Source organism: Zonotrichia leucophrys, chromosome 13, assembly GCF_028769735.1.
Source record: "Zonotrichia leucophrys gambelii isolate GWCS_2022_RI chromosome 13, RI_Zleu_2.0, whole genome shotgun sequence".
NCBI lineage: Eukaryota > Metazoa > Chordata > Aves > Passeriformes > Passerellidae > Zonotrichia > Zonotrichia leucophrys.
In genome coordinates this window covers 4562068-4589944 of record NC_088183.1, presented here as the reverse complement: position 1 = coordinate 4589944, position 27877 = coordinate 4562068, and the positions used below count along the sequence as shown (strand labels likewise).

At 44.1% G+C, this 27877-nt stretch overlaps 1 protein-coding gene across 2 annotated transcripts; it reads left to right on the top strand.

Annotated features, from left to right (window-relative positions):
* The first annotated feature begins 1332 nt into the window (after positions 1-1332).
* On the top strand, positions 1333-25227 carry ITK (IL2 inducible T cell kinase). Of its 2 annotated transcripts, none has more exons than XM_064724867.1 (17): positions 1333-1503; positions 12106-12210; positions 13217-13298; positions 14396-14524; positions 15133-15173; positions 15534-15685; positions 16120-16185; positions 16341-16395; positions 18529-18608; positions 19255-19391; positions 20071-20145; positions 20848-21019; positions 21667-21883; positions 22583-22647; positions 22732-22850; positions 24184-24341; positions 24854-25227. In XM_064724867.1, exons 1-17 carry the CDS (start codon positions 1333-1335, stop codon positions 24923-24925), a joined length of 1896 nt encoding a protein of 631 aa, XP_064580937.1. In that variant the 3' UTR covers positions 24926-25227. The 2 variants fall into 2 exon arrangements, with proteins under 2 accessions (XP_064580937.1, XP_064580938.1); XM_064724868.1 differs by having other exon boundaries at positions 1366-1503; positions 15133-15182.
* The last annotated feature ends 2650 nt before the right edge of the window (positions 25228-27877 follow it).

Here is a 27877-nt window from a genome sequence, read left to right as displayed (position 1 = left end):
ACATCTCTGCCAGCAGACTGCAAACCGCTTTGGCCCAAGCTACAAAGATTTTTCACCAAGTCCTTAATACCCTACAGTTAGTGTGAAGGGGAGACTAGAAAGAGTCATAGTCCTAAACAAGTGTTACTAGCTAAAAATGCAATGCTATTAAAAATTATCATTATAAGCTCAACTTTACTGACTCAACTTGAGTGAAATATTTGTTGATCCAGATCCAAGCCTTTTTGGGGGTAATTCACTGTTGCAGGCACAGTGAAATCCCTAAGTTTATCAGGGCATTCCACTGCAGTTTTTTGGTTCATTAATTACAAGAAAGGATCTTGAAGCATAATTTAAACCAGCAAATTCTCAAGCATAAGGAAATTTGTGAGCACACACAAGTGGTCCCATATTTTGGAGGTGCAAGGTCTGGAATTTATCCAAATTGCTGCTTACACAAAGCTCAATTCCCAAAAACTCACATCAAATTCTGCATATTTTGTACACGTGTTCTGCATGAGGCAGACTGGCTTGTAGAAGAATTGGGAAATTTGGCCTGAGTGTTCATCCTAATCTACAAATAGGTGTGAAATCCCCCTTGACAGCAGTGATGCTTTTTTAGATCACACACTTGTGTCATCTGACCACAGGAGTTTTTTGGTACTCAGTCACTCTGCTGAGAAACGAAGTAAAGGTTTACTGGACTTCAGCATGACAAATGTTAACAATATCTGATGCATCTAGTCTTCAGCAAGGCCACCATATTTATTTTTTAATTTTTTTTAATTTATTTTAATTTTTATTTTATATATATATATATATATGTGCATCAGCTGGCAACAGCTTCAGTTTGTCCTTCTTTCTGTCCTATGGTACTGCATTGTCTTAAGCAAAGTCTCTACAAATCTGTACATTAAGTGCTATATTTAAATTGTATTTTTATGGAAAATGCACATTCTTAATTAGCATTGAACAGGACACTCATCCTGTACATCCATGTTGGGTGCATGCATTTATAACTGTATATACCAGATAAGCCAGTAGGAGACAGATGCTTAATCATACCACACCCCTTTAATTTATCCTTAATCATTGATTCACATCTGCATGTCCCTCAAGTGATATTTTTTTCCACAACATTTACCTTAGCGTATATTTCAACGTGTGCTGTTCACCTTATGGCTTCAGAGAGGATGTGGTTATGGTCTGACAGAAAGGAAGCTTTGCTGTAGATGGGAAGATAAAGCTCAAAAGCACCTACGCTGCCTCTTGAACACTTTTTTTTTTTTTTTAAATTAACTGCCTTCTTTCTCTTGTTTCTTTCTTTGACGGAGCACAGAGCACAGAGCTCCCATGTCCTGGGAGGCAAACATTCTTGGCTCAGCCATGAATAACTGTGTGCTCCTGCAGGAACTGCTGATCAAGAAATCCCAGCAGAAGAGAAGGACCTCACCCTCCAACTTTAAAGTGCGCTTCTTTGTCCTGACCCAATCCAAGCTGGCGTACTACGAGCATCGCCACGGGGTACGTCACTCGTTTTCTCTCTCACAGCAATGGCAGCAAGGATGAAATTGTTTAATGGAGGGAAGGATGCTAATGGAGGGAAGGATGATCTTTGTTAAATTTTGTTAATTTTTCTGGTCCTTGCTACAGCACCGTGCCCTGAAAATTGGTCAAATGGGTCATTTAGAGCTGCTGATCTGCAGGCATGTGGTGTGAATGGAGGAAGAAGACTACAAATTTTTAGGAAAGATCTAGTTTTATTAAAGGAGTTTGGCAAGGGCTGTGTGTAAGAGCTGTGTGAGCCTGTGCCTGGCACCTCACATGTGGACAGAGGTGATCTAGAGAGGCGTATTGTGAAGGTCATAAGTGTACCCTGATTGTAACTGTGAGAAAATAATCAACAGATCTTCACTCTCATTCTTTTCTTCGAGGCATCAGGCTCATGGGTGGTAGGAGATCTGTCTAGCATTTTAAAATAAATTCAGCTGCCACATGTAACGAGGGGTCTTTGGAGCTAGCTTCAGATGGGCTGTGATGATGAGATCCAGGCTCAGGCCAGGCTTTGTTTCCCCAAGTTTGCATTTTGCTGATTTGCTAAATATGAAGAAAATTAGAAGTCAATCTGTGCACCCCATTGTGTTTAGTGCTCCAGTGAAGTGAGAATTATTCCCTTCTATTTAGCTGGATGTTTGCAGAGCCTCGTTAGGGTTGTAAATAATCTTGCTTGTTTTCCAGCAGTCCCTGAACGTGCTGTTAATCCATTATGTTTAGGCACTGTTCCTGTAGGCAGGGAAGAACTGTGCTGCCTTGGATCCAGCACTGGCAACTTCACACCTTCTGATCTTGCTCAGTTGCAGAAAATTAGTAGAAACAGAACCCAACAATAAAAGAAAAGCACGATGTGCCCTGGTATTTTATCACAACTTCTTTGGGGTTACAAACCAGCTTTAAAGGTTAAAAGGTTTAAAGGTTTAACAGTCATTTTCACCTGCATGTCATTTCTCTCAAATATGCCCAATGAAATGTTTTTCTTGCTTATACTTTCTAGACCTTGTTTTTGTCTCCTCCATTTTAAACAGGACATTATTCATTGCTGCATACTGTGACTGTCTGTGGTTCGAGACTATCTTTGTCTGGTCTCCAAACTATTTTTCAAATGTCATTTTCATAAGGTTTTTAATTCCATTATAACTATTCCATTTAATTATTCAGGGCTAAATTTTGAAAGGCATTGAAATGATTTTGCTGTAGGTGTAGGTGTTTAGAGAAATGTTTGCTACTGGTTTTCTTTGATGCTTTCTGAGTCTTGGTGTGCTTAACATGAATTGAACGTAACTCTGACTGGATACTTTTGCAGTAGGTGCCTTGTCAGCATCTTTAGGGACTGAAATAGTTTGGAAAATCTGACTTGGTGACTTTCAGTGGGGCACAGACTTCACACTCTCTGTGTTCGTGGAAATTTTCCCTCTGAGTCTTCCAAAAGGTCATTTAGGTGAGATGAGGGTTTGAGGTATCATCCACTTTATTTTATATATTATATATTTCAAAATAGACATATTATATATGTATAGACGTATGTAGGTAAACATGCATGTAACTTCAGAACTTTGTGTGCATTTGAGGCATGGTGGTGTATTTGTAATCACAGGGCTGATGTTCCATGAAATGCTGATTTTTCTTCTCACACAAACAGGTCTTCTCTCGCAAAATCAGGTTATTACATGAAAAGAATTTGTCACAAAATAGAGAGAGAAGAATTTGTCCTGTGAAACACTCTCAGAACTGATCATTAGCCTCTTTGGTAATCAAAATTAGAGCATGCTGGCGAGACCTCTGCTTGGTCAGGCCATTGCTGCTCTGGAGAGGAAAGCTGAGGGCAGCCCATGCAAGAACCATCTTGTTTTGTGCTCAGAATGGAGGGAACCCACACCATTTGAGTTGTCAGCCAATGGAGGGAGGATTCCAATGATCCCTGCCCAGCACATGGGCTGTGCCATTCCCAGGAGTGCACCAGCACCAGGCACCACGTGCGGGTGTTGAACTCAATGATCTGGTGCTCATTGCCTGGTGCAGTCCCTGGCGCTGCTTTGCTCTGCAGTGCATCCACCAGGATGCTCTCAGATAATTTCTGGGGCTGGCAGAGGTCAGAGCAGGCTGCCACCATTGCCAGGGGGCAGTTTGCAGGTGGCCCTGCTCTGGAGGTTTAGGGACACTGCTGACAGCTGGCTGCAGTGATGGGGAGCATCCTCGGGTGCTATGGACTGACATGGATGGGCCCAGCACATATCTGGACTTTTAAAGCATGGATTTTCCAAGGGAGATCTCTGGGAATGTTTTCACCAAGGGTTTTTGATGGGTGTCTTTAAGGTCTTACCAACCTGTCTGGTGGATTCCTGTACTCAGAGTTTTGTACCTGTAGAGTTCCCATCTCTCCAGTCCCTGGTCAGTCAGTAACAACAGCCTGTGCACAAAGTCAGGTAAAACAACTACTGAACTGCTTAAAGGTTTGAGAAGTCCCACTGATTTCAGTTGGATGACACAAAGTACACACTTATGCCTTAAGCTCTGGTTTATGCAGTCTGCCTGTATTTAACAGGGTTTAACATCCTTTCTCTGCATTTTTAAATCAAAGGTATAAAACAACATTATTTTTTTTTATCAGTCCAAAATAAGGAAATAAGCAGGCTAAAAGACTACAGAGATGTTTCTGCAAATGATACCCAAAGCTGTCAAGACAACTGACCTCATAAAGGCAGGGGTTTTTTGCAGTAACTGTAATGGCATTTTCACTGTAATTTTCATCTTTCTGCCCCAGCTGACAGAGAGCACTGTTCTCCTCAGGGCCAAGCACACAGTGGCCCTTAATGTTAATGAAAGATATTTACATGTCTCATTAGGAGAATGAGCCCCCAATAACTGACAACAATAAGAAGCTGTGTTTTCTGGAATTCATTATGCAGTGCACAATGCAGGGCTGTCTTAACATAAAGCAAAGCCCTGATAACAGGCACATGTATTCAGCCCCCATCTCTGCTAAAAGACATCAGAAGTGCCTTTATTATAACATGCAAATCAATTCCAAATGCAAAAATTATTTGTTTCAGGGTCTGATTTTGTAGCTACTGTACATGTGAGTAAACAAGCACATGGGAGTAATAATTTTAACTATTTCAGTGAGTTTGATCCTCACTACAATAATGCATAATTCAGACACTGAAACTCTCAGTGTGCTGGTACAGTTGCTGCTCTGCAAAAGCAGTAGAGAAGTGAATCTCTTTGGGGAGGTGTCTGGGACAGAGTTTCAAATATTCTTACTTAGATGCAGCAAAAGCACTCAAACTGGTGAATTATCTATACCACCCCCACCCAACAGCTTATGGTCCTTGGTAAATCTTTCAGGCACATATATATTTTGAAATTTTATATCTTCATACACTTTGGGGCTATTATTAGTCCAGCTGATAAAGGCAGCAATGAAAGGCTCACTCAGAAAAGGCCAAGTTCTTTTTTCATTTACATCAGTACAGTTCTTCCTACACTGGTCAGATGCTCAGGAGGTCACTCAGAATGACTCAGCCTTGTCCTGGGCTCTTTCATTCCCATCTTTGATACTCACATATAAAGATGGCAAAGATGGCACTTCAGTGGGCCTTGAAATCTGCTTTCAGTCTCTTGTTACATGAGAACAAATGAATAAACTTGGCTGAAAAGACTTTTATCAGCACCCCAGAAATGCTCCAGCTGCTCTGTAGCATTATCTACACGTGGGGCTGCTTGCAGCAGTCCAGCTACCCATGGGACAAAAAGCAGTGCTTTGCTCCTCTCTGAGTCCAGTCCCTCTCACCTTCATTATTCTACACAGAATCCAACTTGGTTTTTTCCCCAAGACTCTAATGTAACAGATTAAAACTTTTCTTCTGAAGATATCCCTTCTGGTCTTCTTGTTAGAGTGGCCATTCAAACCATTTCTCATTGATTTGTGTATTCTGAACACCTTAGCAGGCCAAAAGACTACAGGGACATTACCCTTAGCAGTCATGATTTAATTACGGTTTTAAATACAACCTTCCAAATACATACATCTGATTAGATATGTCATTCTTCATAACCTGCCATGTATTTATTAACTAGTACTGTTTGCTTGCCAGAATTTGCAATACCGCTTGTTTTCTGATGCATATCTCCAACTAATTTATTAATAATACACATATCGCCCACAAAGAAGTCAGGCTTGGCATCTGCCTGCATCACCCATTTCAATCAACTTTTATACAATAAAATCAATACAATCCTAAAAAGATGGAAGCAAAGTACAAATCTGTGCCTTAATGTCTAGTACTTCTCTGGAAACTTAACAGGAATTTGGAGTAATCCAAATTATATTATTGGAGTTGCTTGAGGATGAAGTTGGTATTGTTGGTCACAATGAGCCTCGTTTCTATTGTGAAATCACAGAATCATGGTAATCCTGGTTGGAGAGCACTGCTTAAATTCAGTTAATCAGACTTTTTGCCAGGATAAGATCAACACTCAGAGCAGGACTGTCACCAACACCAGGACAGGTTGGCTGTAGCATTGGCTGGCCACTGCTTCAAAGCCAAGGACAGAGATTCCACATCTTCCATCAACCTATTCCAGTCCATCCTACTCAATATTTTTCTGAGTATTTGTAAAGTTCCTGTCTGTTGCTGTTCCCACTCACGACTCCTGCAGCAGCATCCTGATTCAGGGTGGTGATATTGTCTAGACAGGATTGCCTTGAGCAAAATGCAGGTTCTCTGTGTCTGGTGTCTGTGGCCTTTCGAACTACACAAACATGTGGTAAAGTCTGGTAATAAAAATAGCTCCTTTTTTGCTGGAATAGCTAATTTTACCTTCCAGAATATGATTATAATAATTTTCTACTTGCCCTTTCTGTTCTTGCCCAGTTTTGTTCCTACTAGGTCCTTTTCTGTGTATTTATTAGTCTTTAGTTTTTGAATAAATATTTTTAATTCCTTCTGAGCAATGTTTTTGCAGCAAATGTCGGATACTTCTGTTTTGTTTAAATTACAAAGCTCAAATCTTTCTTCTGTCAGAGAACATTGAGGATGTAGCAAAATCTTCAGCCCATGTTTTCTTTTTTATCTTTAAAAAGGAAAGAACACCTCCTAATTTAAATATATAACAATAAATATGAGGCTTCCTAAAAGTTATCTTTTATTAGACTGCTCAATTGTGGTCATTTTCTGCTCCCAGTGCCTTTGACTTTGCTTTATATTCTAATCAACATTGCAGATTATTTTATTGCAATGCCACCTGTTGCTCTATACTCTTTCATCCTTTCTGGCTGTTTTTTAATTTTGGCCTTAAAGCTTAGATTTTTTTTTCATGAAAAAGTGATGTCATATAGTTGATTTAATTTAGCTTCTTTTCTTCCACTGAATCCTTCATTCACTGCAATCCACTGCTTCTAGTCTTTGCTGGAGTCAAGAACAGCTTTGAAGAAGCTAATATAGTATTCAGGAGTTGTTCCATGTCCTTTTATGTAACATAAAAGGCTTATTTCCATCATATTAGAAAGCTCATTTGAAAGCCAAGAATCTTCCTTTTTTTTTCTTCTTTTTTTTTTTTTTCCCCCTTCTGTTTTTTGATGATGGCATTGATTTTCTTGTCCAACCACTTGTGCTGTTGTAGAGATGGGCACCCTGATAACCATCTTGGACAAGACTTGAGCCAAATGAATTTTGGAATTGGATTTGGTGGGAATACAAGGCTGAATTGGATCTATAGGATTGTGTAAGGATAGTAAATAGTTGAATGGAGGCATCTCAAGCACCAGTTGCAGATGGTTTTGTTATTTAACACAATTCTGTGCACTCAGCATCCAGGGTGTGCCCACCCCTAAAACACCTTCATGTTCTTTAGATGTGAAAATAGTAGTAAAACAATTTATTTATTCTTTTAGTTCAAGTTGAAGGACAAAATAGTCATGATGGACAGGTAAGACAAGCAGACACATTAAGGGATTTAATTATCAAATTCAGCAAAATACATTGGAGGTATTGAAATATAACACAACAGCCAAGGTTCTACAGGAAATCCCAGTGTTATCAATTATCACTCCTCTCCAATTTTCCTTCAGAACAGTTAGCATGACAGAAAATGCAAAATCCCTTACAACTTTCTTTTTAAAATCTATTTCTTCAATTTCATTTTCAGATTCAAATTAAAAATTAGTTACATTGTTTTATTTCCTATAAGCCCCGAAACAATCAGTGTTCCTAATGTGAGAAAACTCACAAAATATTGAATGAATATAGTGTCCAGGCAAAGTTGCTATTAATCCAGTTTTCAACAGTTCTTAATATCCTAATTAATGATCCTATTAATGATAAATACAGCACATTCCACAGATAAGGAATATGATAAGAGATAGAAAGAATTGTATAAACACAGTGTCCAAGGAGGTTCAAGTTCAAGCTCAGGTACTTTGGTTGGTGGAAAAATAGCAGGAGGGCTACCATTAAAAATAACTCCATCTTGTTCCAGTAGTATCTCATAAGCTTCTGGTTACTATTTCTACACCAAAACATTCCTTTCCAAATTCTTTCAGAAGCTTAGCAAGGCCTGAAGAAAACTCTGAAAGGCAGGAAAGTGTCACTCATTGAAAAGGCTGAAGCTGACCAAAGCAGCTGAGCTCTCTGCCATGGGCAGTTCCACCTTACACAACTCTCTAAATCAGCTGCTGCCTCTGTTCAGGCTGAACACGAGCCCAGCTAGAGCAGAGGGGCAGGGAACAGGTGACACAGGGTCAAAGCAAAGATCCTTCATCTACTTAATCACCAATTAAGGACTGCTCTTTTTAGTCAAGATGGTGAGTGAAAACAGGGAATGAACTTTGGCTCAGATTCTTACCAAAAACCCCAAACCCTGATGGTACAGAGAAGGTCATGAAATGCTTTCATTGATGGAAATGTTTTTGTGGTTGAGCTTGCTGAGGACTGGAATTTCCTACCTTGCTCCACCCCAGCTGTAAATCAGTTTTCCCCTGCCCTCCTGCCAAGGAGGCGCTGCCAGCCTTGCCCAGGAGGGGATGCACAGGAGATGGGGAGGCAGGAGGTGAACACAAACACCATGGGCAAGGAAAGCCAAGCTGCAGCGTGGACAGCCCTCAGCAGGGACTGCTGCTGAGCAGCCTGGGGCCACCTGAACCTCTGATGGCTTGGTTTTCCCCTCAGCAGAACAAAAGAAAGAAGACACAAGTTGTTATGCAACTTCAGAACCAAGCCAGCTTTATGCAGCACAGGGTGCTGCCTTCCTGACAAGAAATGCTGCCTTTGGTCTCCTCCTCTGCTCAATGAGATGAGGCTCTGCCTTCCCCTCTCCTCTCCCTTCCCTCTGCTGCCAGCCCTGGTGGCTGCACCTTTTGCCAGGGCCCTTTGATAAACTCAGTGGGGCTCAGCAAAACCTCTCAGCACCCACCAAAGGACCTTCAGCCCAAGCCCTCCCTGCAGAGCCTTTCAGCCCCGTATCTCACAAGATCTCAGAGCTTTGAGCAGCCTGAGGGTGCAGGGCCATGGTCAGGAAGTGTGATCACAAGTAGACCTGTGTCACCTGCAGCAGCCACTGATGGTTCACTGCCCTCTCACCATGAGCTCCTCATCCCTGCCCCAGAGCTGGAGAGAAGTGATTCATTTTTTGGGTGAGCTGCTGTGCTGGTGGCTGATTTTAGCACATGAGAGATGCCAGGCAGCTCATTCCTCAGGCAGGCACAGGGAGATGCCTCCTTGTGTTGCAGGGTAGGGCTGTGTCCATTGTCCCATGGTCAATTATCCCAGCATCTAAAGCAATCAGAGACCACCAGAGTCATCTGGTTTATGTAGCAGAGACAAACCAAAGGATTAATCAATGAAAGAGCTCCTGGAGCCATGTGGAAGTACCAAAGATGAAAATATCAATGCACTGGGCTTGTGATGCACCTGGCTCCTTTCAGAGGTGTTCCCAGAGTGGATATATTGCAAATATTGGACCAAAAGGAATAAATCAGGATGGGCTGATCTGCAGCCCCTGTGCTTCTCCCCATGGCACAGCAGCCTGCCCTGGTTCTTTCCACACATGGCTCACAGCAGGACCACTTTCTGACCTCTTCTGATGCTCTTACTGACCAGCCAGCTAAAACATCTACCCAATTATGCTATGGGCAGACTGGAAACAACAAATGGAGATCTGTCAGCATGTTTTGTCTCACCCTTTTAGGAACAAGTCTCTGAGGTTTTTCAGAGGCCATTTTTAAGAAGCTTTTTCTCTCCCCTTCCTTCCAAATGGCCCTGTTGCTTTTGTTGGATTAAAGTGTGGTCAAACATCACAAAAGCAGGGATATGTTTAGTTTCCAGCCCAGTTTCTGGGTAATGCCTGGTTTGTGAGTGGTAATTCCAGTTGTTTGTCCTGCTAGAGGACTGTAATTGCCTTCTATCAGCAGGGTCCCATCAGCTGGGGATCTCTGGGCAGTGCTCTGGCTGTGAGACACACACCAATGTGCTGCAACATGAGATTATGAGGAGCTTCCATCACTGAATTGTGTAATTAAAAGGAACACAGTGGGTCATGAGAGCTGCAGGGCAGCTGCACAAAGCTCCTTGAGAAGGCTGGACCCTGTCTTTCAGCAATCCAGAAAAGCATCAACAATAACCAGTGTGCAGGGAAAGAGCAGAGCCTGTGCCTGGCACAGCATCGCTTGCTAAAGCCTCAGGGGAGGAATGCATGTGGGTAAACCCCAGGACATCAAAGGAAGGAGATGAAGGAGAGTTCAGTACTAACAAAATTGAAGGTTTTTATAGGATATAAATGGCTTTGTGCCTCATCAAAAGGGTAAAAGTCTCTGGGGTAGAACAAATGATAGAGGAGGTTTTGAAGAACAGACAGAGGAAGCCAAGTCTGAAAGAAGTGACTAGATAAGAATGAAAGGAAATAAATGGTGAAAATGGGGTGCACTAAGGCCTTCTAAGGCTTGCCAGCACTCTTGGGAGTTAATTGGCATTTACACTTATGGGTGCTTTAAAGCCTTGGGTTTATTGATTTAGGAGAATCCCACACCCCAGAGAGCTACACAGGCAGATGTCTACAGGAGACAGTCCTGGCAGTAAATCCAGAGACACTGGTTAAACTGCAAGCAAATACAAATACAAACCACAGATGCACCAGCCAAGGCCAGCAGGAGCAATGTGACACCACACTGTAATAATTTTCGTCTTTTGCCTCAAGTCCAGTTACACAGAGGCAAAACACCCAGCCAGTCGTGCAAGAAAGAGGCTTGTGGAGCCCCAGGGCCTCTCTGTTTTGAGGCTGTTTGACAGTGCTCTGTGGCAAACCTCCCCCCATCTCCTGAGGCACGAGCTGCTGCCCTGGTTCAGGCTGAATTTAACTCTGAAAGGGGCAGAGGAGCAGCAGTGGGGCTGGCACAGTGGTGGGGATGGCTGCTGCCAGGGGGCAGAGCTGCAGGGCGATGGTGACAGAGGGGAAAAGGGACAAGAGGGAGCTGGAGGGTGTAAACCACAAAGAGCTGGGGCCCAAGGGAGGCTCAGAAGGCTGCCAAAGTCTTGCTGAGTGAGGGATAACCTGTGGCAGGTACAAGGCAGCAGCTGAAGTTCAGGCTCTGTCCCGCTGGCAGTGTTTGGAAAACAGAAGCTCTGCAGTGTTTTGGTGCTCTCAAACCTCACTGATTTCCGTCACGCTGTCCCAAAGCTGAGGGGGGGCACAGCTAGTGCCTAATCCCTGCTGAAAATGAATCAAAACAGGAAACCAGCTCACTCTGAAGAGCAACCTCGTGTAGGGGATCCTGCAGAAGCACCAGAGGCTGGGCCTCAGCTCCACTTCCACCAGCTGCCCTCACCCCTCTCTTGCAAAAGAGTGCTATGGGGTGAGGATTCCACAGGGAACAGGGTACACCAAGGCAGCTGGGATCCATGAATGCCTGCTCTTTTTACTCTTTCCTCACTGCCCATACTGTTATTTGGGTACCTGATATACCCAAACACCTGGTGAATGGAGGCACAGCAGAGGATGCCAGAGAAACAGCTTTGTTGGCAAGTTTTTGAGGATAATATTCATTTCAAAATTCCCTGTTGTTTTTTTCTTAGCTGAAAAGCCAGACAAAACAAAAATAGAGAAATGTTGTAGTTTTTTGGAAGACAGATACAGGAAAAATGTACATTTTGGATGAAATGAATAGTTTTGAAATTCTCAGTACCCAAACTTTTTAAATAAAATATTTATTAGTTTATAGCTTTTCAGTATGAAAAAGGGGTGTTAGTAAACTGAAAATTTAATGAAAATAGTTCTTTTTTTGATTAAAAAGGGATTTCATTTTGCTGGAAGAAAAAAAAGTAAAAACTGAATTTCAAGTAGAGGTTTTAACTGGTGCTGAGTTGAAATATATATATATGCATATATTTATGTGTATGGGAATACATATAGTGATGCCCAATATAAAAATTACTCTTTAAATTTTTAACGTCTTACATAATCAGTTAATTTGCTTCTGCTCTATTAAAACTAAATCTCCCACGGCCTTACAGTCTGGTCTAATTATTCACTTAATTCACAATCATTAGCCTCAACCAAGTGCTTTGCTCTGTCTTTTAGAAAAAAAGGACTTTGAAGGGTTCAGTGGAACTTTCCAGGATTAAATGTGTGGAAATTGTGAGAAGTGACATCATCATTCCCTGTCAGTACAAATACCCTTTCCAGGTGAGTGTGTCTGTTGACCATATTGAGGGAGGCATCACTTAATTTTGTATTTCAGCAGCATTTCCTTCACAGTGCAGTCCTTAATGAACCCAACACTGGGCTCTTGATCAGAACCTTTACTCCAATTTAAATAATCAAAAGTCAGTGAGGTTCTCTTGGTTTGAAAAGCCAGGTGTCTGCTAAGGAAGGCAGGGAAACCTCCCCTGAGATGGAAAATGTAAAACTGTCCCTCTGAATTGTTATAATTTTGAAATTAAGGGAGCACTCAGGCAAAGGTATGGGAGCAGGAATAGCAGTTCTTTATTAGGGAAGAAAAAAAAAACAAAATAAAAAATGCAGTAATGCAAAACAACACTGTCAGAGTCAGAATAGGATCTGACATCCTGTGGGTCAGGCTGGTGGCACAGCCCCATTCCATGGTTGCTCAGCCCTCCTTCAGTGCCAGCTGTGGTTCTGCTGGAGCAGGGATCCTGTACAAGGGGGGAGTTTTGCTCTGAAGGTTCAGGGGTGGTGTAGATGGGCCTGGTCTTCCTCAGAATCCAGTGGGAAAGGGCTGCTCCTCTGAGAATCCAGTGGGAAAGGCAGGCTGTGATCTTCCAAACCTCAGATTGTATCCAGGTAGGAATGCTTGGCTCCTCCCCCTGGGCGGAGCATCTCCCATTGGGATGATGGAATTTTATCAGCCATGCATGGACACTCACTGGCCCATGAACCAAAGATAACTCCTGGAGGGAGGATGGGTTGTAGAAGAGATAAAGCAAACTGCCCAATTAACAGAAGATAACTGTCCCATCAGATCAGAACAGAACACACACACCCCCATTCCCAACCCAAGACAGAGGTCAAGAGCTGCGTCTGAGAAGCCCCTGCTACTTCCCCACATCATCATTTGGCATGTAGCTTGTTGGTAACAGGGCTGCTGCCTCTTCCCTTGGGTGACTCCCTTGTGTCCAGTGCATCTGGGATTGCTTCTCATGGCTGGCTCCTTTCTGTACCCCCTCTCCAGATTGTCCACGACAGCTACATCCTCTACGTGTTTGCCCCCAACCGCGAGAGCCGGCAGAGATGGGTCCTGACGCTGAAGGAAGGTAAAATCCCCTCTGCCCACCCAGCTGTGGCTTATGTCTGACCAGCTTTGTGACAAATAACGCACAGAAAATGAGCAGGAGGAGTCAATCTCCAATCTCAGCCGTCAAAGTGTTTACAACCCAAGTAGTGGGATATAAAATCAAAATGCTTATAAATCTGGTGGGTGTGTTTTCAGCAGATGGGGGAATTTTGGATGGTTTATTTGGGGACTTTAATGTCTGTCAGTGTCTACAGGGAGGTTTCAAGGGATGGACCAGCCCTGTTTGATGGTGCCAAGGAATGGCACAAGAGGCAATGGGCAGAAATGATGCCCAGGAAGGGTGTGAGGTCTCCCTGCCTTGGGATATTCCAGAACCATCTGTGCCACATGCTCTGGGATGACCCTGCTTGAGCAAGGGGGCTGGACCAGAGACTCACTGCTGTCCCTTCCAGCCTGACCACTTCTGGGATTCTGTAATTTGTGTCTTTCTAGAATAAACTCTTAATAAGTGACTGTAATTTGAGGTTTCTTCTTCAGGAAGAGAGGAGGATTTTCCTATGGCTAACTTTTTTAAATAACCTTTTCTACACAGAAAAATTTTCAGCTCTTATTAATAGGTTTTTTTGGTTAGGTGACAACCTTGTTAAAGAATCATGATTATTAAGGAACATTTTTGTGGGTAGCTTTCATTTCCTGTTCACCTCCTGAATCGTGCTGTGGTTCACTCACATGATGCTGCAATAACCAACACTGGGGGCAGAGACAAGCTGAGTGCTTGGTGTGAGGAAGGTGTCAATTAGTTACATAAAAACTGCAACAGGCTTCTCTCACAGCTTTTTTCTGTTTTACAGCACTGCTGCTGTATTGTTCCCCCTGAAAACATTGTGCCTGGTGGAGATATTGTGTAGTTCATGTACTGACTTGCAATCAGTTATTCCCCTACTCCAAGCTTCTGCTTTATCACCTCTTCTCATTCAACATTGGTAGACTGCCCCCTCCTTTGGACAATTCTTCAAAGAGCAATTATTTCCATTTAGTTTTAGATGACTTCTAGAACGAATGTGGATGCAAACAAATTAATTCTCCCTTTCTTTTTCTTCCCCCAATGTTTTTCAGAAATCAGATACAACAACAGTTTGGCTTCAAAGTGTCATCCAGACTTTTGGTTGGATGGCAAGTGGAGATGCTGTGCTCAGACAGAGAAGATGGCAGCTGGCTGTGTGGTATATGACGCCACCAAAAATGGTAAGGCACTTGTTAAGACCATCCTGACATGGAAAATATTTATTCCTAGCAATAGTAAAGGATTGAATCTCTTTTGTACAGAACATCAAAAAATATTATGATAGATTTCCGTAAAGAGACATGTTCTTGGCTTTTTGGGATGTTCTGGCTTATCTTTGATTGTATGTGGAATTCTTTTTTTTGAATTCACATTTTCCTCTGTGTGATGCTTGGTTTTGGAATGAGATGGAGAAGTAAGAACTTGATCAGCTGTGGTCAGTCTGTAAGCCATAACAACTTTCTCGAGATAAATGCATTCAAGAGTGCATTTTAACCAAACCAAACCATATTTCCTCTGTGGTTTCAATGGCCAAGCATAATCTTGAATGCAAGTGGTCAATCATTCTTCACCAAAGAAACATTTACCTTGTCTTTTTTACCTTGGTGCCTTAACTAATCTGTACCCCAGTTTCCAAGCCCTGCTGAGACTCACTGTGTAGTTGGCAGGTCTTGTTCTCAAAGTCCAAAGCTCATTTTTCAGTGGGGTTGTATCAATTCATTGCTTTGGTGGTCTCTCCCTTGGTTTTGTCCTCACCTACTTCAAATTATCTTTCTTGATTTCTTTTCAGCCTCAAAGAAGCCTCTTCCTCCCACTCCTGAAGATAACTGGGTGAGTGCAGTGATGCTGTCCTTAGTGCCCTGCCCTGAGTGATTAACTACCAGTGGGGAATATGTCCTTATTAATGTTCACCACAGTGCAGTGACCTAGAATTTCACCTGTGATAACATTCCCTGGGTATTTTCTGTGCAACTGAAATTTTTGTATGAAATTCATTGTTTGAAAGTGCCAAACATTCTCTTGCTGCCACCACACTCCACTAAATGGTCTGGGGTGCTTTGAGGCTTTTAAACCCAGGGGACACAAGTGCTGCCAGGAAAATACCACTTTAGAGAGCATGCCACTGCTTTTTATGAAGATTAATATTAATATGAATGTGACTGTGATGAGCCTTTTGCCTAATTTGTGCAGAAACTGTTGCTGGATCCAAGGGAAGCAGTGGTCATAGCCATATATGACTATGAAGCCCAGAACCCACAGGAGCTGACATTACAGTATAATGAGGAATATTATGTGATTGACAGCTCTGAGGAACATTGGTGGCTGATTCAAGATAAGAATGGGTAAGTCCCTTTTCAACAGCCAATGTGCAAATCCTTTCTAATTCCAGTTTGTTCTCCCATTAACATACATGTTTATTCCCTCTTGTTCAGCTTTTGCAAAGCATCCTCTTATTTGCAGGGAAAAAGTGATGGAAGGTTATTTATGGCAACCTTCTTCCATTTGCTGTTGCTTCAGGCAGCTGAAGAAAAGGATCTGAAAGTTAATTTTACAGCAATTAACAATTCAGACTGATATTTGCAGTGATACACAGGGGGGGAAATCGTGAAACTCTCCAAGTTTGGAGGCACAATCAGTTGTTTTCTGATACACTCAATACATCCCCACCAGCACTTTCATCATGCAATGAGCAGGCAAAGCTTTCAAGGCTGACTCCTACAGATGCAGAGAAAATCCTGTCTGTCAGCACACTCACACTTGTCTTGCCTCTCAACAGGCATGAAGGCTACGTGCCAAGCAGCTACCTGGTGGAAAAATCACCTGAGAATCTGCAAGTTTATGAGTAAGTTGTGCCTGTGTTTTTTCTTGTACCCTGGATTTGAAGCTACAAGCCTCAGATGCCCCCAGCCCAGCTGACATTCCACCCTGGGGATGCTCCATTCAGGAGAAACTTTCCTGGCCTAGAAATGCTGACTCTGAGTCTTTCGATGTTTTCAGGTGGTACAATAAGAACATCAGCAGGAGCAAGGCAGAAACACTGCTCAGGGAGGAGGTAAACCACTGTTATCTATGGGGTGGATGGGAAATAATAATTAATTAATGACAAATGAAGCCTGCAAGGGCTGCTGTGTGTAAGAGAGATGAACCCTGGGTTCCTGCTCTGTTTGTGCCCTTAGTGTGTTATGAGATAAAGGACCACCAGCACACCCCCCCTTATCCCCACAATAGCTGAGCATGGATGGAGCTGTGCCATCCAAACACACCCAGTAACTGGGATTGGAGGAAAACACTGCTTCAGAGCACTGTGCCAGCTGAAAACTGTGATTTTAGCTCATCTTTTCTGTCTCTGCAGGAGTCCTGTGGAGGCCAGTAGCTCTCTGAAAATCTAACCAATCTTGTGCTGAAGTATTTTGGGTGAAAGCCAAAAGTATGGCTGTGGGTTTTGTTTTTTTAATTGTGTGTGTGCATGTAAGCACACATCTTTAATTTTTCAGTTGAGCCAGAGTTTTCCAGTGAAGACTGTAATGAAAATACAAAGAATAAGCTTCTTGTTCAAATTTTCCACACAAACACAACCTTAATTTTTAAATCTGCTCTTACATTAACAGGTGGCCCTGTTAATAAACACAAATAAAATGTTCCTTCCTGGAACAGTAGTATTTTATGGAAATAGCACAAATTTTGTGCTGTTTTAAAAATTCTTGTACAAAGTGCTAGAGAAAAAGTCCACACATGGTTTAGTGGTCTTATTTTTTCTTTCAGTCCTACCAGTACAACTTTTCTGTGGTAACTACCCCCATGTGGCTGCAGAGACTTTTTGTTCAAAGCCTTGCAAGCCTCACAGAAATGTGGCCAGGTTTGTGAGTGATCTTTGGCCAGGCTTGGTGTCAGCTGGGAACGGAAGGGCAAGAATAGAGCTCAGAGTGACTTGGGCAGGATGCTGCCTCCATAACCTGCCCTGCTCCAGTGCTGGAACCCTCACTGTGTGAATTAAATGCTTCCACAGCAGCACAGAGACTTTCTCAGAGCCTTCCTGTGCCAGATATTGTGTGGTGCAGACGTTGTGCAGACACTGAAGGGTGAACCCTGGAAGTTCCCAGCTCAGCAGGCTGATCCCACCTGGGCAGAGCTGCACAGCCAGCAGCTCATTCCTGGGGATGCAGGAGCAGCTCAGCCCCTGTGTTCAGCTGGAGCTGATCAAAGCTCGAGGGAAGGAGGCCCAGGCAGGGTGTACTTGGTGGATTTGCTCTGCATCAGCTGTTGTGGGTGGGTAGAAGACATAAGATTGAGGAAACCTACCATGTAAAGCAAAGGAGGAGGGAATGAAAAAAATCAGGCACTTGGGATGCCAGAAAATCTTCTTTATCTCCAAACAGAAGAAAAAATGTGAGGTTTATTACCAATATATAGGTCAGTACAGCACATTCCAGCCAAACTGTGATGTTAAATCTCCTTTGCCATCTGATCTTTCTGGGCCAGTGGGATCATGGCCTATGAGGCATTTTAGCATTCAGATGAGTGGAAAACAATTACAGAGAAAAGTTTAAAAAAAAAATTGTTCTGTGAGTGCCAGACTGCAGGAGGATTGCTTTCTTACCCATTTATGTTTAGATACTGGATGACTTGTGTACCTGTGAAAGGGCAGGATCATGTCCAAGGTTTTCCAATTTGGGCTACATTGGTAAATGATAATTTACACTCCCATATGGATTCTCTGGTGCTGGATAAACTGTGATTTGTTCTGTGGCTGCTCACTCCACGGGGAGCACGCACAGGGGTTTGCCTTTCCACTCGGCCACACATTTCATTGAACATGTGTTCTGTCAGACAGGGCTGAGGGCAGTCAATGGATTCAGAATTTCCAGAGGAGAGGTTTGGAGGGACAAAGAGGCACACCCACATGTACTCAGCACAAGTGCCTAAGTGTCATTTCCTCTGAGAGCTCTGAGAGGAAGCTGAGGTAAAAGCACCTAACACAAGAGAGACCTGCAGGCCCTGGGCAGCTGCCAGAGCTGTGCATGGAACACACCAGGCTCTGTCAGTGGGGTGATGCCTCTTTATTTTCCTATATGTTTAGCACATCTTCATGACAGGGCTGAAATAAGCACAGCTTTGCCCCCAGCCTACTTCTTTTTTTTTTTTTTTTCCATTATCTCTCTAACCAGTTTTCTTTCCTTTGTTCCAGGGTAGAGAAGGGGCCTTCATGGTGAGAGATTCGAGGCAGCCTGGCATGTACACAGTCTCTGTTTTCACCAAAGCATTGAGGTACAGCTGAGCTCAGCAGCTTTTCACATCAATTACATCAATGAAATGGCTTCTCTGAGTGTGTAATCTCTGTATAGTTGTTTTGGCATTATAACGAGAGAGCAGAAGGCTCATGAAAATGATAGAGGGAAAACACTTCCAAAAAAGGCAGAAGAGTCAGCTGCCAGTCCCAAAGTGTATTAAAGGCTCCACTTCTCCCTGAATCTAAATATGTGCCCATAAATAGTCCTGTGGACATCACTGGGGTTGTCATTCTGATGGCACTGTCCCCTGAACTGAAGTATCAGTGGGACAGTGTGGGCTGTGTGCTGGACTCACCAGAGATGGGCAGTGCAAGGCAGGTGAAGGGGTCTCAGTGATGGGGCAGAAAGTTGTGTTTCACAAAGAAGAGACAGAGAAACTTGGTACACAACCTTCTCTTATCAGGAAACCTCAGCCTTCCTCTCGAGATGAGACCTTCTGCGAGTGAGAGGGAGAACATACAAATACCCAGAGTTCATTAGCAACTGCAGCTCACTCCTTGCTCTTCCCCCATTCTATCTGGGGGAAGTTTCTCCCCTCTGCTCACTTGTTTCTGTTTATACCCCAAATCCCTGTTTTTTTGCTGCAAGCTATTTTCTCTCAAAGAAAACCCCCTCTTTTTCAGCACGGACAACAATCCTGTTATAAAGCATTATCACATCAATGAGACAACTGACTTTCCCAAGAGATACTACCTGGCAGAAAAGCACGTGTTTGACTCCATCCCTGACCTCATCAACTACCACCAGCACAATGCAGCAGGTGAGGGAAGCTGAACAGAGATGTTGCTGGTTTGCCAGGTGACTGTTTTGAAGGAAGGACTCCCAAGGAGCTCTGTCCTTACAATGAAGTGTTAAATGGCCTCACCTTTTCTGCCACTTATTCTGAAATGGTCATTTCAGGCCAGCTTCCAGCATTACATCCTCGCTCTGGTTGTCCTTCTAAAGCTGACTATGGCCAACACAGATGTCATAATGACATATTACAAAGAGCCATGGGGGTGTATCACTGCCACCAGGCCAAGCTATCTGCTGGAATTACCCTGCAGGGCGTTCTGGAGGTGATCCATCCCTGGGCCTTGATTTGACACAAAGTCAAGGACATGGCCAGTATCCATAACCAGACATGGTGACTCCCATCCCTACAGTCCAGGAGTACCAAGGCAAACACTGGGCTTCAAAAACACCCTATAAATGCCAAGTATCAATTGGAAATTCATCAGAGTTTACAGAAACTCAAAGCTCTGGAGGTGAAAATGGGAAATAACCTGAAAGCGCTCAGAACTGGCTTCCTTCTCTCAGGCAGGAAACCAGAGCCTGCACAGAGGTTCAGCTGCCCTCAAGTGGAGCTGAGAACTCAGTGCAGTAAATCTGCACCTCTGGGGTGGTGGCAGCCAGACTGCCATGGCTGTGCAGTGACAGAAGTGTCCCCGTGTCCCCAGGTCTCGTGACGCGGCTGCGATACGCGGTCTCCTGCTGGAGGAAACAGGCCCCCATCACCGCAGGGCTCAGCTATGGTAAGGGTCTGCCATCACTGCATGGGAATCACACTCCTGGCTGGCTGGCTGGGTGATCCTGCACATCCCCACGGGTATTGAGGAATATTTGTGTGGTTGCAACCACAATAAATGGCTTTCTTCAGGTCTCTGTTCACCAGCTTGTCATCTTTGTCATGGCCGTTGATAAAGGACATGCAGTGCCTTGAGGGAGGTGATGAGAATCCAGGGTCTCACAGAAGTCAACATTCAATACCAAAATGAATGCTGAACGAAGGGGATGGAAATGGGAGCACAGAGTAATTTGATGAAAGCTGAGTCCCTCCTGAAAGATGCCTTCATTTGAATATTGTTGTCAATAGAATTTTGCCAGTATCATCTTTATTGTAATTCTTGGAGACTTCAAAGCTCAAGCTTTGAAGAGACTTCAAAACTCAAGCCCCATGTTGTGCTGGGTACTGCACATAAGCATGGTAAAAACGATCCTCCCTGAAGAACTGGATAGACAAGACAAAGGAGGGAGGAAGGGGATGTTGTTGTTCCTACCCTTGAACATGACCTGCAGCATGGACTAGTCAAATGAGCTATCAGAGGTCAGACAGGCAATTTGAGGGAGAGCCAAAAAGTCTCACTTGGAGTCCTGCCTCAGTGTTTAACCCACAAAAGCTTTTTGCTTGCCATTCCACTGCTCAGTCCTTACTCTTTCTCCCTTGCAACCAACAGGAAAATTGGTCATTAATGCCTCTGAGCTCACCCGTGTGCAGGAGATTGGCAGTGGTCAGTTTGGGGTGGTCTACCTCGGCTACCTGCTGGACAAGACCAAAGTAGCCATAAAGACCATCCGAGAAGGAGCAATGTCTGAGGAGGATTTCATCGAGGAAGCCAAAGTCTTGATGTAAGTGGTAGATTCACCACGACAATCACACCCTGTGGGATTCATAACACTGAGCAAAAGTCAGGAACCTGAGTAGAGAATTCAAACTTGGATTATCTGCTGTGCATCTTAATAGTAAATAGACTGGTGGATATGAAGGAAGGCAATTCAAAGTGTAGGTGAATTACTGTGCTTCTAAGTCTGTCCATATCCAGAATGGTCTTCCAGATCTCTGCTGTTCAGGAAGGCAAGGATAATTGATGGTGCATTTTGGAGAGCAAAGTGGTTTTTCTCAGAAAAGATCTCTTAAAACTTAAGTACAATTTCATTGAAAAGCCTTACCTGTAAAATGTTTTGCTTTGCACAATTGAATATATTTGTCTTTAGTTTTATTGACTTTTTTGTATTTTTTTGCATTTCTCTTTCCATAAGACAGCCAGAAATTGATTTTATTTTTGTTTGAATGGTTTTTCTAGTAGAAAAATCTTTTGGTGACCACTGCCACTAAAATGGGATGATATTTAGTCCTTGATCTGCAAAGCTGGCCTTTGCAGTGAGCTGGGAGCAGCACTGTGGCATAAATTACTGTACATAACACACTTGCTGTGAGGATAGCAGGCACTGAGCCTATTTCAGCCTCTTCCCCACCCTCCCTCCCTGCCCCACAGGAAGCTGTCTCACCCCAAGCTGGTGCAGCTTTATGGTGTGTGCTTTGAGGAGGCTCCCATCTGCCTGGTGTTCGAGTTCATGGAGAACGGCTGCTTGTCCGACTACCTGCGGAGCCAGCGGGGCAGCTTCTCCAAGGAAACCCTGCTGGGCATGTGCCTGGATGTGTGTGAAGGAATGGCTTACCTGGAACAAAACTCTGTCATCCACAGAGACCTGGTATGTTGAAGCTTTTTCCTCTGCTGTCTTCCTCAATTTCAGCTTCCACACTCCTCCTGCCTGTCTGTTTATAGGGGATCCTGTGTCTGCCATCACTGCCAAAGCAGCACAAATACTTTAGGGGAAAAAAAAATCCAAACAAGCCCTAGAGCACTGATCACTGATCAATCTATTCCCTTTAACTGGTTTTGGGAGAGAAGAAAAAAAACATAAAATTTGTCTTTTTTTCCTGAGTGGACTCTTTGGCTCCCCAAGAGCCACAGGACTGACACTCTTCATGTCTAAAATCAGTGAAGATGACAAAAAGACCTGTTCTAGCATAAATCATGCATAAACATGCATTGATGATAAAATAGTTCTAATTAAGGGGTTTTCAGTCAAGCTCCATCAGTCACTGCTGCAGTTTCATTAGGCATGCAGTGACTGTGAGTAGCTGTGGCTATTTTAGGGTCTTGCTCCACCCTTTCTGGGCAACAAGGGCCTGTCAGAGTGGTGCTTGAACAGCTTTTCTGGCAACAGGATCATGCTGCAGAATGCACAGAAAGCATGAGAAGCTCAGGGGTTTGTCCTCTGCATGGCACAACATCACTTTGATGCTCCTTTTTAAGCACAATCTGCTCTTCCAGGATAAAAGCCCCCGAGTGGCAGTGACAGGGTTTTAGCTCTGACCTGATGCCTTTGCACCTTGTTCTCTTGCAGGCTGCCAGGAACTGCCTGGTGGGAGAATCCCACGTGGTCAAAGTGTCTGACTTTGGGATGTCAAGGTAAAGGCACTGGGGCTGTGCACGGTCCCCTGGGGCTGTCACAGGATGGGGAACTCAGCATTCCCCCTTCTTTTCCTCTCCCAGGTTTGTCCTGGATGATCAGTACACCAGCTCCACAGGCACCAAGTTTCCAGTCAAGTGGTCTGCCCCAGAGGTTTTCTCCTACAGCAACTACAGCACCAAATCTGACGTTTGGTCATTTGGTAAGGAACTCTTGTCAAAATGGAGAAAATTCAACAGCCCCAGCTGGGAAAAACAGGGGGCTCAGTCCTCAAGTAAACTCTCCTCAACACTGCATCCTATGGACTCCAAGGGGGTTTGTCCTGAACAATGGCTTAGAAAAGCAAGCGTAAATCATTCAAGTGAAAGCAAGGAAAAAAATCAAATTACCTAGATACTTCAGAACTCTTCAAATACTGCCAATTTAATGTATTATACATGTGCAACTCTATATAATAGCAAATAATGAACTTTTTTTCATGCTGACAGAGCAGAAGTGTCCAAGAAAAGCAGAGTCACTGACAGAGGAGAGGAGAGGAGAGGAGAGGAGAGGAGAGGAGAGGAGAGGAGAGGAGAGGAGAGGAGAGGAGAGGAGAGGAGAGGAGAGGAGAGGAGAGGAGAGGAGAGGAGAGGAGAGGAGAGGAGAGGAGAGGAGAGGAGAGGAGAGGAGAGGAGAGGAGAGGAGAGGAGAGGAGAGGAGAGGAGAGGAGAGGAGAGGAGAGGAGAGGAGAGGAGAGGAGAGGAGAGGAGAGGAGAGGAGAGGAGAGGAGAGGAGAGGAGAGGAGAGGAGAGACATTTAGGCACTCCATCTCTCTGCATGTCACTCCTGAGGCACTGATGCCTCACTCAAACCCTCTGCCCTCCCAACTTTGCTCTGCTGACTCCATTTGCTTTATGCTGATCTGAAAATGTTATTTCACTGCTCGCACTTCTCACCTCATTTCCTGCTCCACAATGCATTGTTTGACCATTTGTGTCCATTCTTTGGTCTCCCTTCTGGACCCTCACAGATAAGGGCACTGCTGTGTGTTTTTGCCCAAAGCCATAACAAAGGCTGTGGATCTGGCACACTCACGGGCCTGGCCCCTCTCCAGCCCACACAGTGAATGGGGCAGTGTGCTGTGCACAGCTCACAGTCAATGGGGTGCCACTCAGCCCTGGGGCCAGCAGTAAATAATGCAGGATTATAACCTTTGCTAGTCTGTGCCTGTGAATTCTGCGCTTCCCTTGCCCTTTGCTGGCTGGAGCTGTGCACTCCTGGGGTGGGCTGTGAGCAGCACAGCAGGAGCTGGGTGTTCCTGCCCTTCACAGACGCAACAGAGAGAGGCTTCAGAGAGCACCAGAGTCCTGGCTGGCATCCTCGAACTGTACAGCTGTGTTAGGGCCTGGGTTTCCAGCTCTCTACTGAGAATCCAAGTGAAAATGCTTTTCCAAGTAACTGGAAAATATTGAGCTGCAAAGAAGAGCAGGTGGAAAGTGGACCTGCTGAGGATTTTATTTGCCTCTTTGTGATTTTTTCCTGTTTGGTTGCATTAGGAGTGCTGATGTGGGAGGTGTTCAGTGAGGGCAAAATCCCCTATGAGAATCGCACCAATGCAGAAGTGGTGGAAGAAATCAACGCAGGATTTCGGCTCTACAAACCCAAGCTGGCCTCCAAGGCAATTTATGATGTGATGAGCCACTGCTGGAGGATGGTGAGTATTGTACTGGGGAGCCCTATTTCCCAAAGAAAATAACTCCCTTCCCCTTGGCTTTAAGGAGGAGAGAGACTTGTGCACTCCACATGCTAACAGAAAATAAAATCCTGGAGGTGAAGCACTGCAGCTTTCATCTGCACTAGCAAGCAAACTCTGGACTCTCTGCCTTTTATTTGACTTCACTGAGAAGCCCATACAGTGCACCTAACACAAGTTAATTCCACAGTTTCCTTGCTAAGAAAGCTGTGGATCTGTGGGGCTGAGTTTGAAGGGGGGTAAAAATGACAGCCAAGCCATTACAAGGTACTTAGTGTCCACCAAGCCAAATTCACTGGTAATAGAAAAGAAACATTGCACAGAAGGAAGTTGGTTCTTCCAGTGGCATTTTCTCTATAGGGGTAGATTGTATTTTTGTTAATACTCAGTTTCTTCCCAAGGTTTTCCTTGCAAACTTTGCCATTCCTCTCCAGCTGACATTAATGTTCTTCTCTTTTCTCTCCCTTGCTCAGGCGAAAGATGAGCGGCCATCCTTTTCTCTTCTGCTGTTTCAGCTGAGTGAAATCTCTGAGTTTGATGTGTAATCATGGCACTGCGTGCTCAGCACAGCCAAGAGAGTTCTGAGAAGAGAGAAGGCTGGATTTTCCCCAAGAAAGCATTAACAGGAATCCTCTCACCATAAACACTTGCCATATGCCTGGGGAGAAGGAGAGGGCAGAGGCTGGTACTTCCAGACTGGCAAGATATCCCCAGGCTTTCCAGAGCCTAGACAGACACAAGCTTTGGTTTGGCCAAGAGTGTGGTTTGCATCTTAAAACCAGAAGTGACTATTGAGCATGGATTCTGAACCACACAGTCCAGCAAGGTGTTTCTCCTGAAGAGACAGCCTCAAAATTTAGAGATCTTACATTGCTGTTCTATTTCTGTGAACTCCCAAATGAAGGTCTTCCCTGGAGGGAGATTAAAAAAAAGCTTTCTTTAACTGAGGAGGAATGTTTAGGCATTTCCCTGGCTCTCTAATTCAGAGTGGGCTGGACCTGAAAGCTCTGAACAGGAATAAGCCTGGGAGACAGAAGCAGGCTGCATTCAGTGACTGCATTTCTGATGCTGGTATTTCAAGGTGGTTTTGTTTTCCCTTTGCATGATTTTCCCTGCAACTGTGGCATAACAGGAACACGATTTGGATACCTGCTAAGCTGAAGTGGTGTCTGTGTGTGCACACGAGTTTGTGAGGGAGGAAGAGAAAAAGAAATGTATGTGATGAAGAGTCTCGAAATTCTCTCAAAGTGCATTGTACAGTGAGTGGGAAAATGGGACTCTGATGCAAATGAAGATGTTCTTGGAGGGAGGAAGTCAAAGCTGAATGTTTATATTGATTTTTTTTCTTCAGTCTTTCTACATCAGAAGATAAATGTGTGACCTCCACCCAGATTCTTTGTTCAAAGTATGGAGGAGTGAGCAGTGCAGAGTGTTGTGCGTTCCCAGAGTCCCAGGATCTGGTTACCTGTGAAAGGTACAGGAATCTACTCCTGGACTGGTGTATTGGGCAGGAAGGAGCCAGAGGGCTCAGGAGGGAGCCAGGAGCAGAAAACATGCAGAGAAAAGTCAGTGCACCAGTGATCATGAGAACTTTAAAAAGTAACAGAATCACCACAAGTAAAGACTTCTCCATCTCTTCTGTGAACAACGGCACTGACCAAACAAAAGTCCAGTGTGAATGCTGTGCCTGGGTTCCTCCTCCTCAAGCAGTTCCACATTATGTGCTGACAGCAGAAGGTGCAAACAAAATCCATCTCCTGGTATTTCCATTAAAGTCTCTGGTTTCACTGCAAGTGTTTAGACATAACTGACATCAAACCCAAAGTGTGGATGTTGCTGTCCTGCAGACTTTGTAAATAAGATCAGGACTTTTTGCTAAGCATTAACAATCACTAGGGAGGTCAGGAGGACTCACAGATGATGTGTGCAGACATGCAATATGTATTTTTGATGCTTCTCTGTTTGGGCAGGTGAGAACATGAGGAAACCTTACACGACAGCAGCTTACAAAAACTCTGAAATGCAAACTTCCAGCAACAACCTCCTGTCTTTACACAAGTCAGGTTCAATTATGTTTGCCAACAAAAATGGAACAAGGAAATAATGTAATCCCATGATCTCACATATCCTGTGTCAAATTATTTCTTCATAGAAGGAGGCTTAATTTTTGATATTTTTCAAGCTCCTTGTTCTAGGGTGGCTTTTAGGAGCCAGAATATCTTTTCAGGCATGTGGAAATGGGCAAGGCATCAGTTCCTGCCTTACAAATCTCCTCACACTGTGACAGGGGTGTCTACAGGCTCAAAAGTTCAGCTCATTGCCCCCACCATCCTTGATGGACCCAGGGGTCTGCTGAGCATGAGGACATTGCTGTTAAGGAGCAGCAATATTGCTCTGCTAGCTGATATTTCTGAGGTTATATTTATATTTGGATAAGTGTAATATTTATTAGCTAGAGTGGGTTGCACAAAATATTATTGTGATGGTTTATGTTCAGTTTTATTTTGCAGTCTTTCTATGCACACAATGTGGATTTTTACAAACAATAAAATTGCTGAGTCCCAACTGTGACTTTCACTATATCTGAGCAAAACTGCAAAAACCATGCACCTATAATCAAACCCCCTCCACCAAGATGCAAACAGGCATCTTCTGGCTTTCTGAAATATCTCTGCTCCCCAGAACTATGGTTGTGTTCTGGGGTTACACAATGTGCTGGGTTTATGGGGGTAGGAAGCATTCAGAATCTCTGCAAATACATATAAAAATTTATTACATAGACACCAGATTTTTAGGTCTAAATATCCGTTATAATGGTGGCTTTAAATTCTCTGAATCTTCATAAAACTGGGGGTGGTAATATCTGAGTGCTCCCAGAGGGTGTTTCCCCATAATTTACAGGGCACTTCAGGAATCTCAGAAGGGCAGTGCCAGAGAGGGATAACTGCATGGTATCAATGATATCAATGATATCAATGCAGAGTAACACAGTCTTCCCTCACCTCAGCGGTGTCTAAGGCAAGTTTAGCTGGGTGCCCTTCACGTGGCTTGACCAGATCCGTTCCCCACAAAGCAGAGGTGAGAATATCAGTCTCCCACTGCAAAGTGAGTCACCTTTCTCTCAGCAGCCCTTTCCTGCCTCCCTAGAAAGCATTTCACACGTGCTGAAGGTTTCAGCTGCTGCCCTGTGCCTGGCTGTGTCTCTGCAGGGTGGGAGGATGTGCCTGTCCCTCCTTTTCCCACTGCTTATTCCAGGTGGGTGCAGGGCTGTGCACACTTGGCTGGAGCCAGGCCCAGGGCTGTGTCCCAGCGTGTCCCCAGGCTGCTGCTGAGATGGCCAGGCACAGGCACAGCCAGGCTGGAGCCCCTGCTAGCAGAGGCAGTCAAGCAGGAACCTCATCTAGAAAGAGCAGCTGATGCTTCTCAGTGGGGACCAGGGACTGCAGCGTGGCAGCATTAGCCATGAAAAGCTCTTTTCTGGGCATGGGTCAGTCCCC

Bases quoted from the DNA above. Each gene is read 5' to 3' on its own strand.
- ITK (XM_064724867.1), top strand. From the start codon at position 1,333: ATGTCCTGGGAGGCAAACATTCTTGGCTCAGCCATGAATAACTGTGTG. The intron at 1,504-12,105 runs GTACGTCACTCG...TCTGTCTTTTAG, and splicing joins ACTACGAGCATCGCCACGGG to AAAAAAAGGACTTTGAAGGG. The intron at 21,020-21,666 runs GTAAGTGGTAGA...CCTGCCCCACAG, and splicing joins GAGGAAGCCAAAGTCTTGAT to GAAGCTGTCTCACCCCAAGC.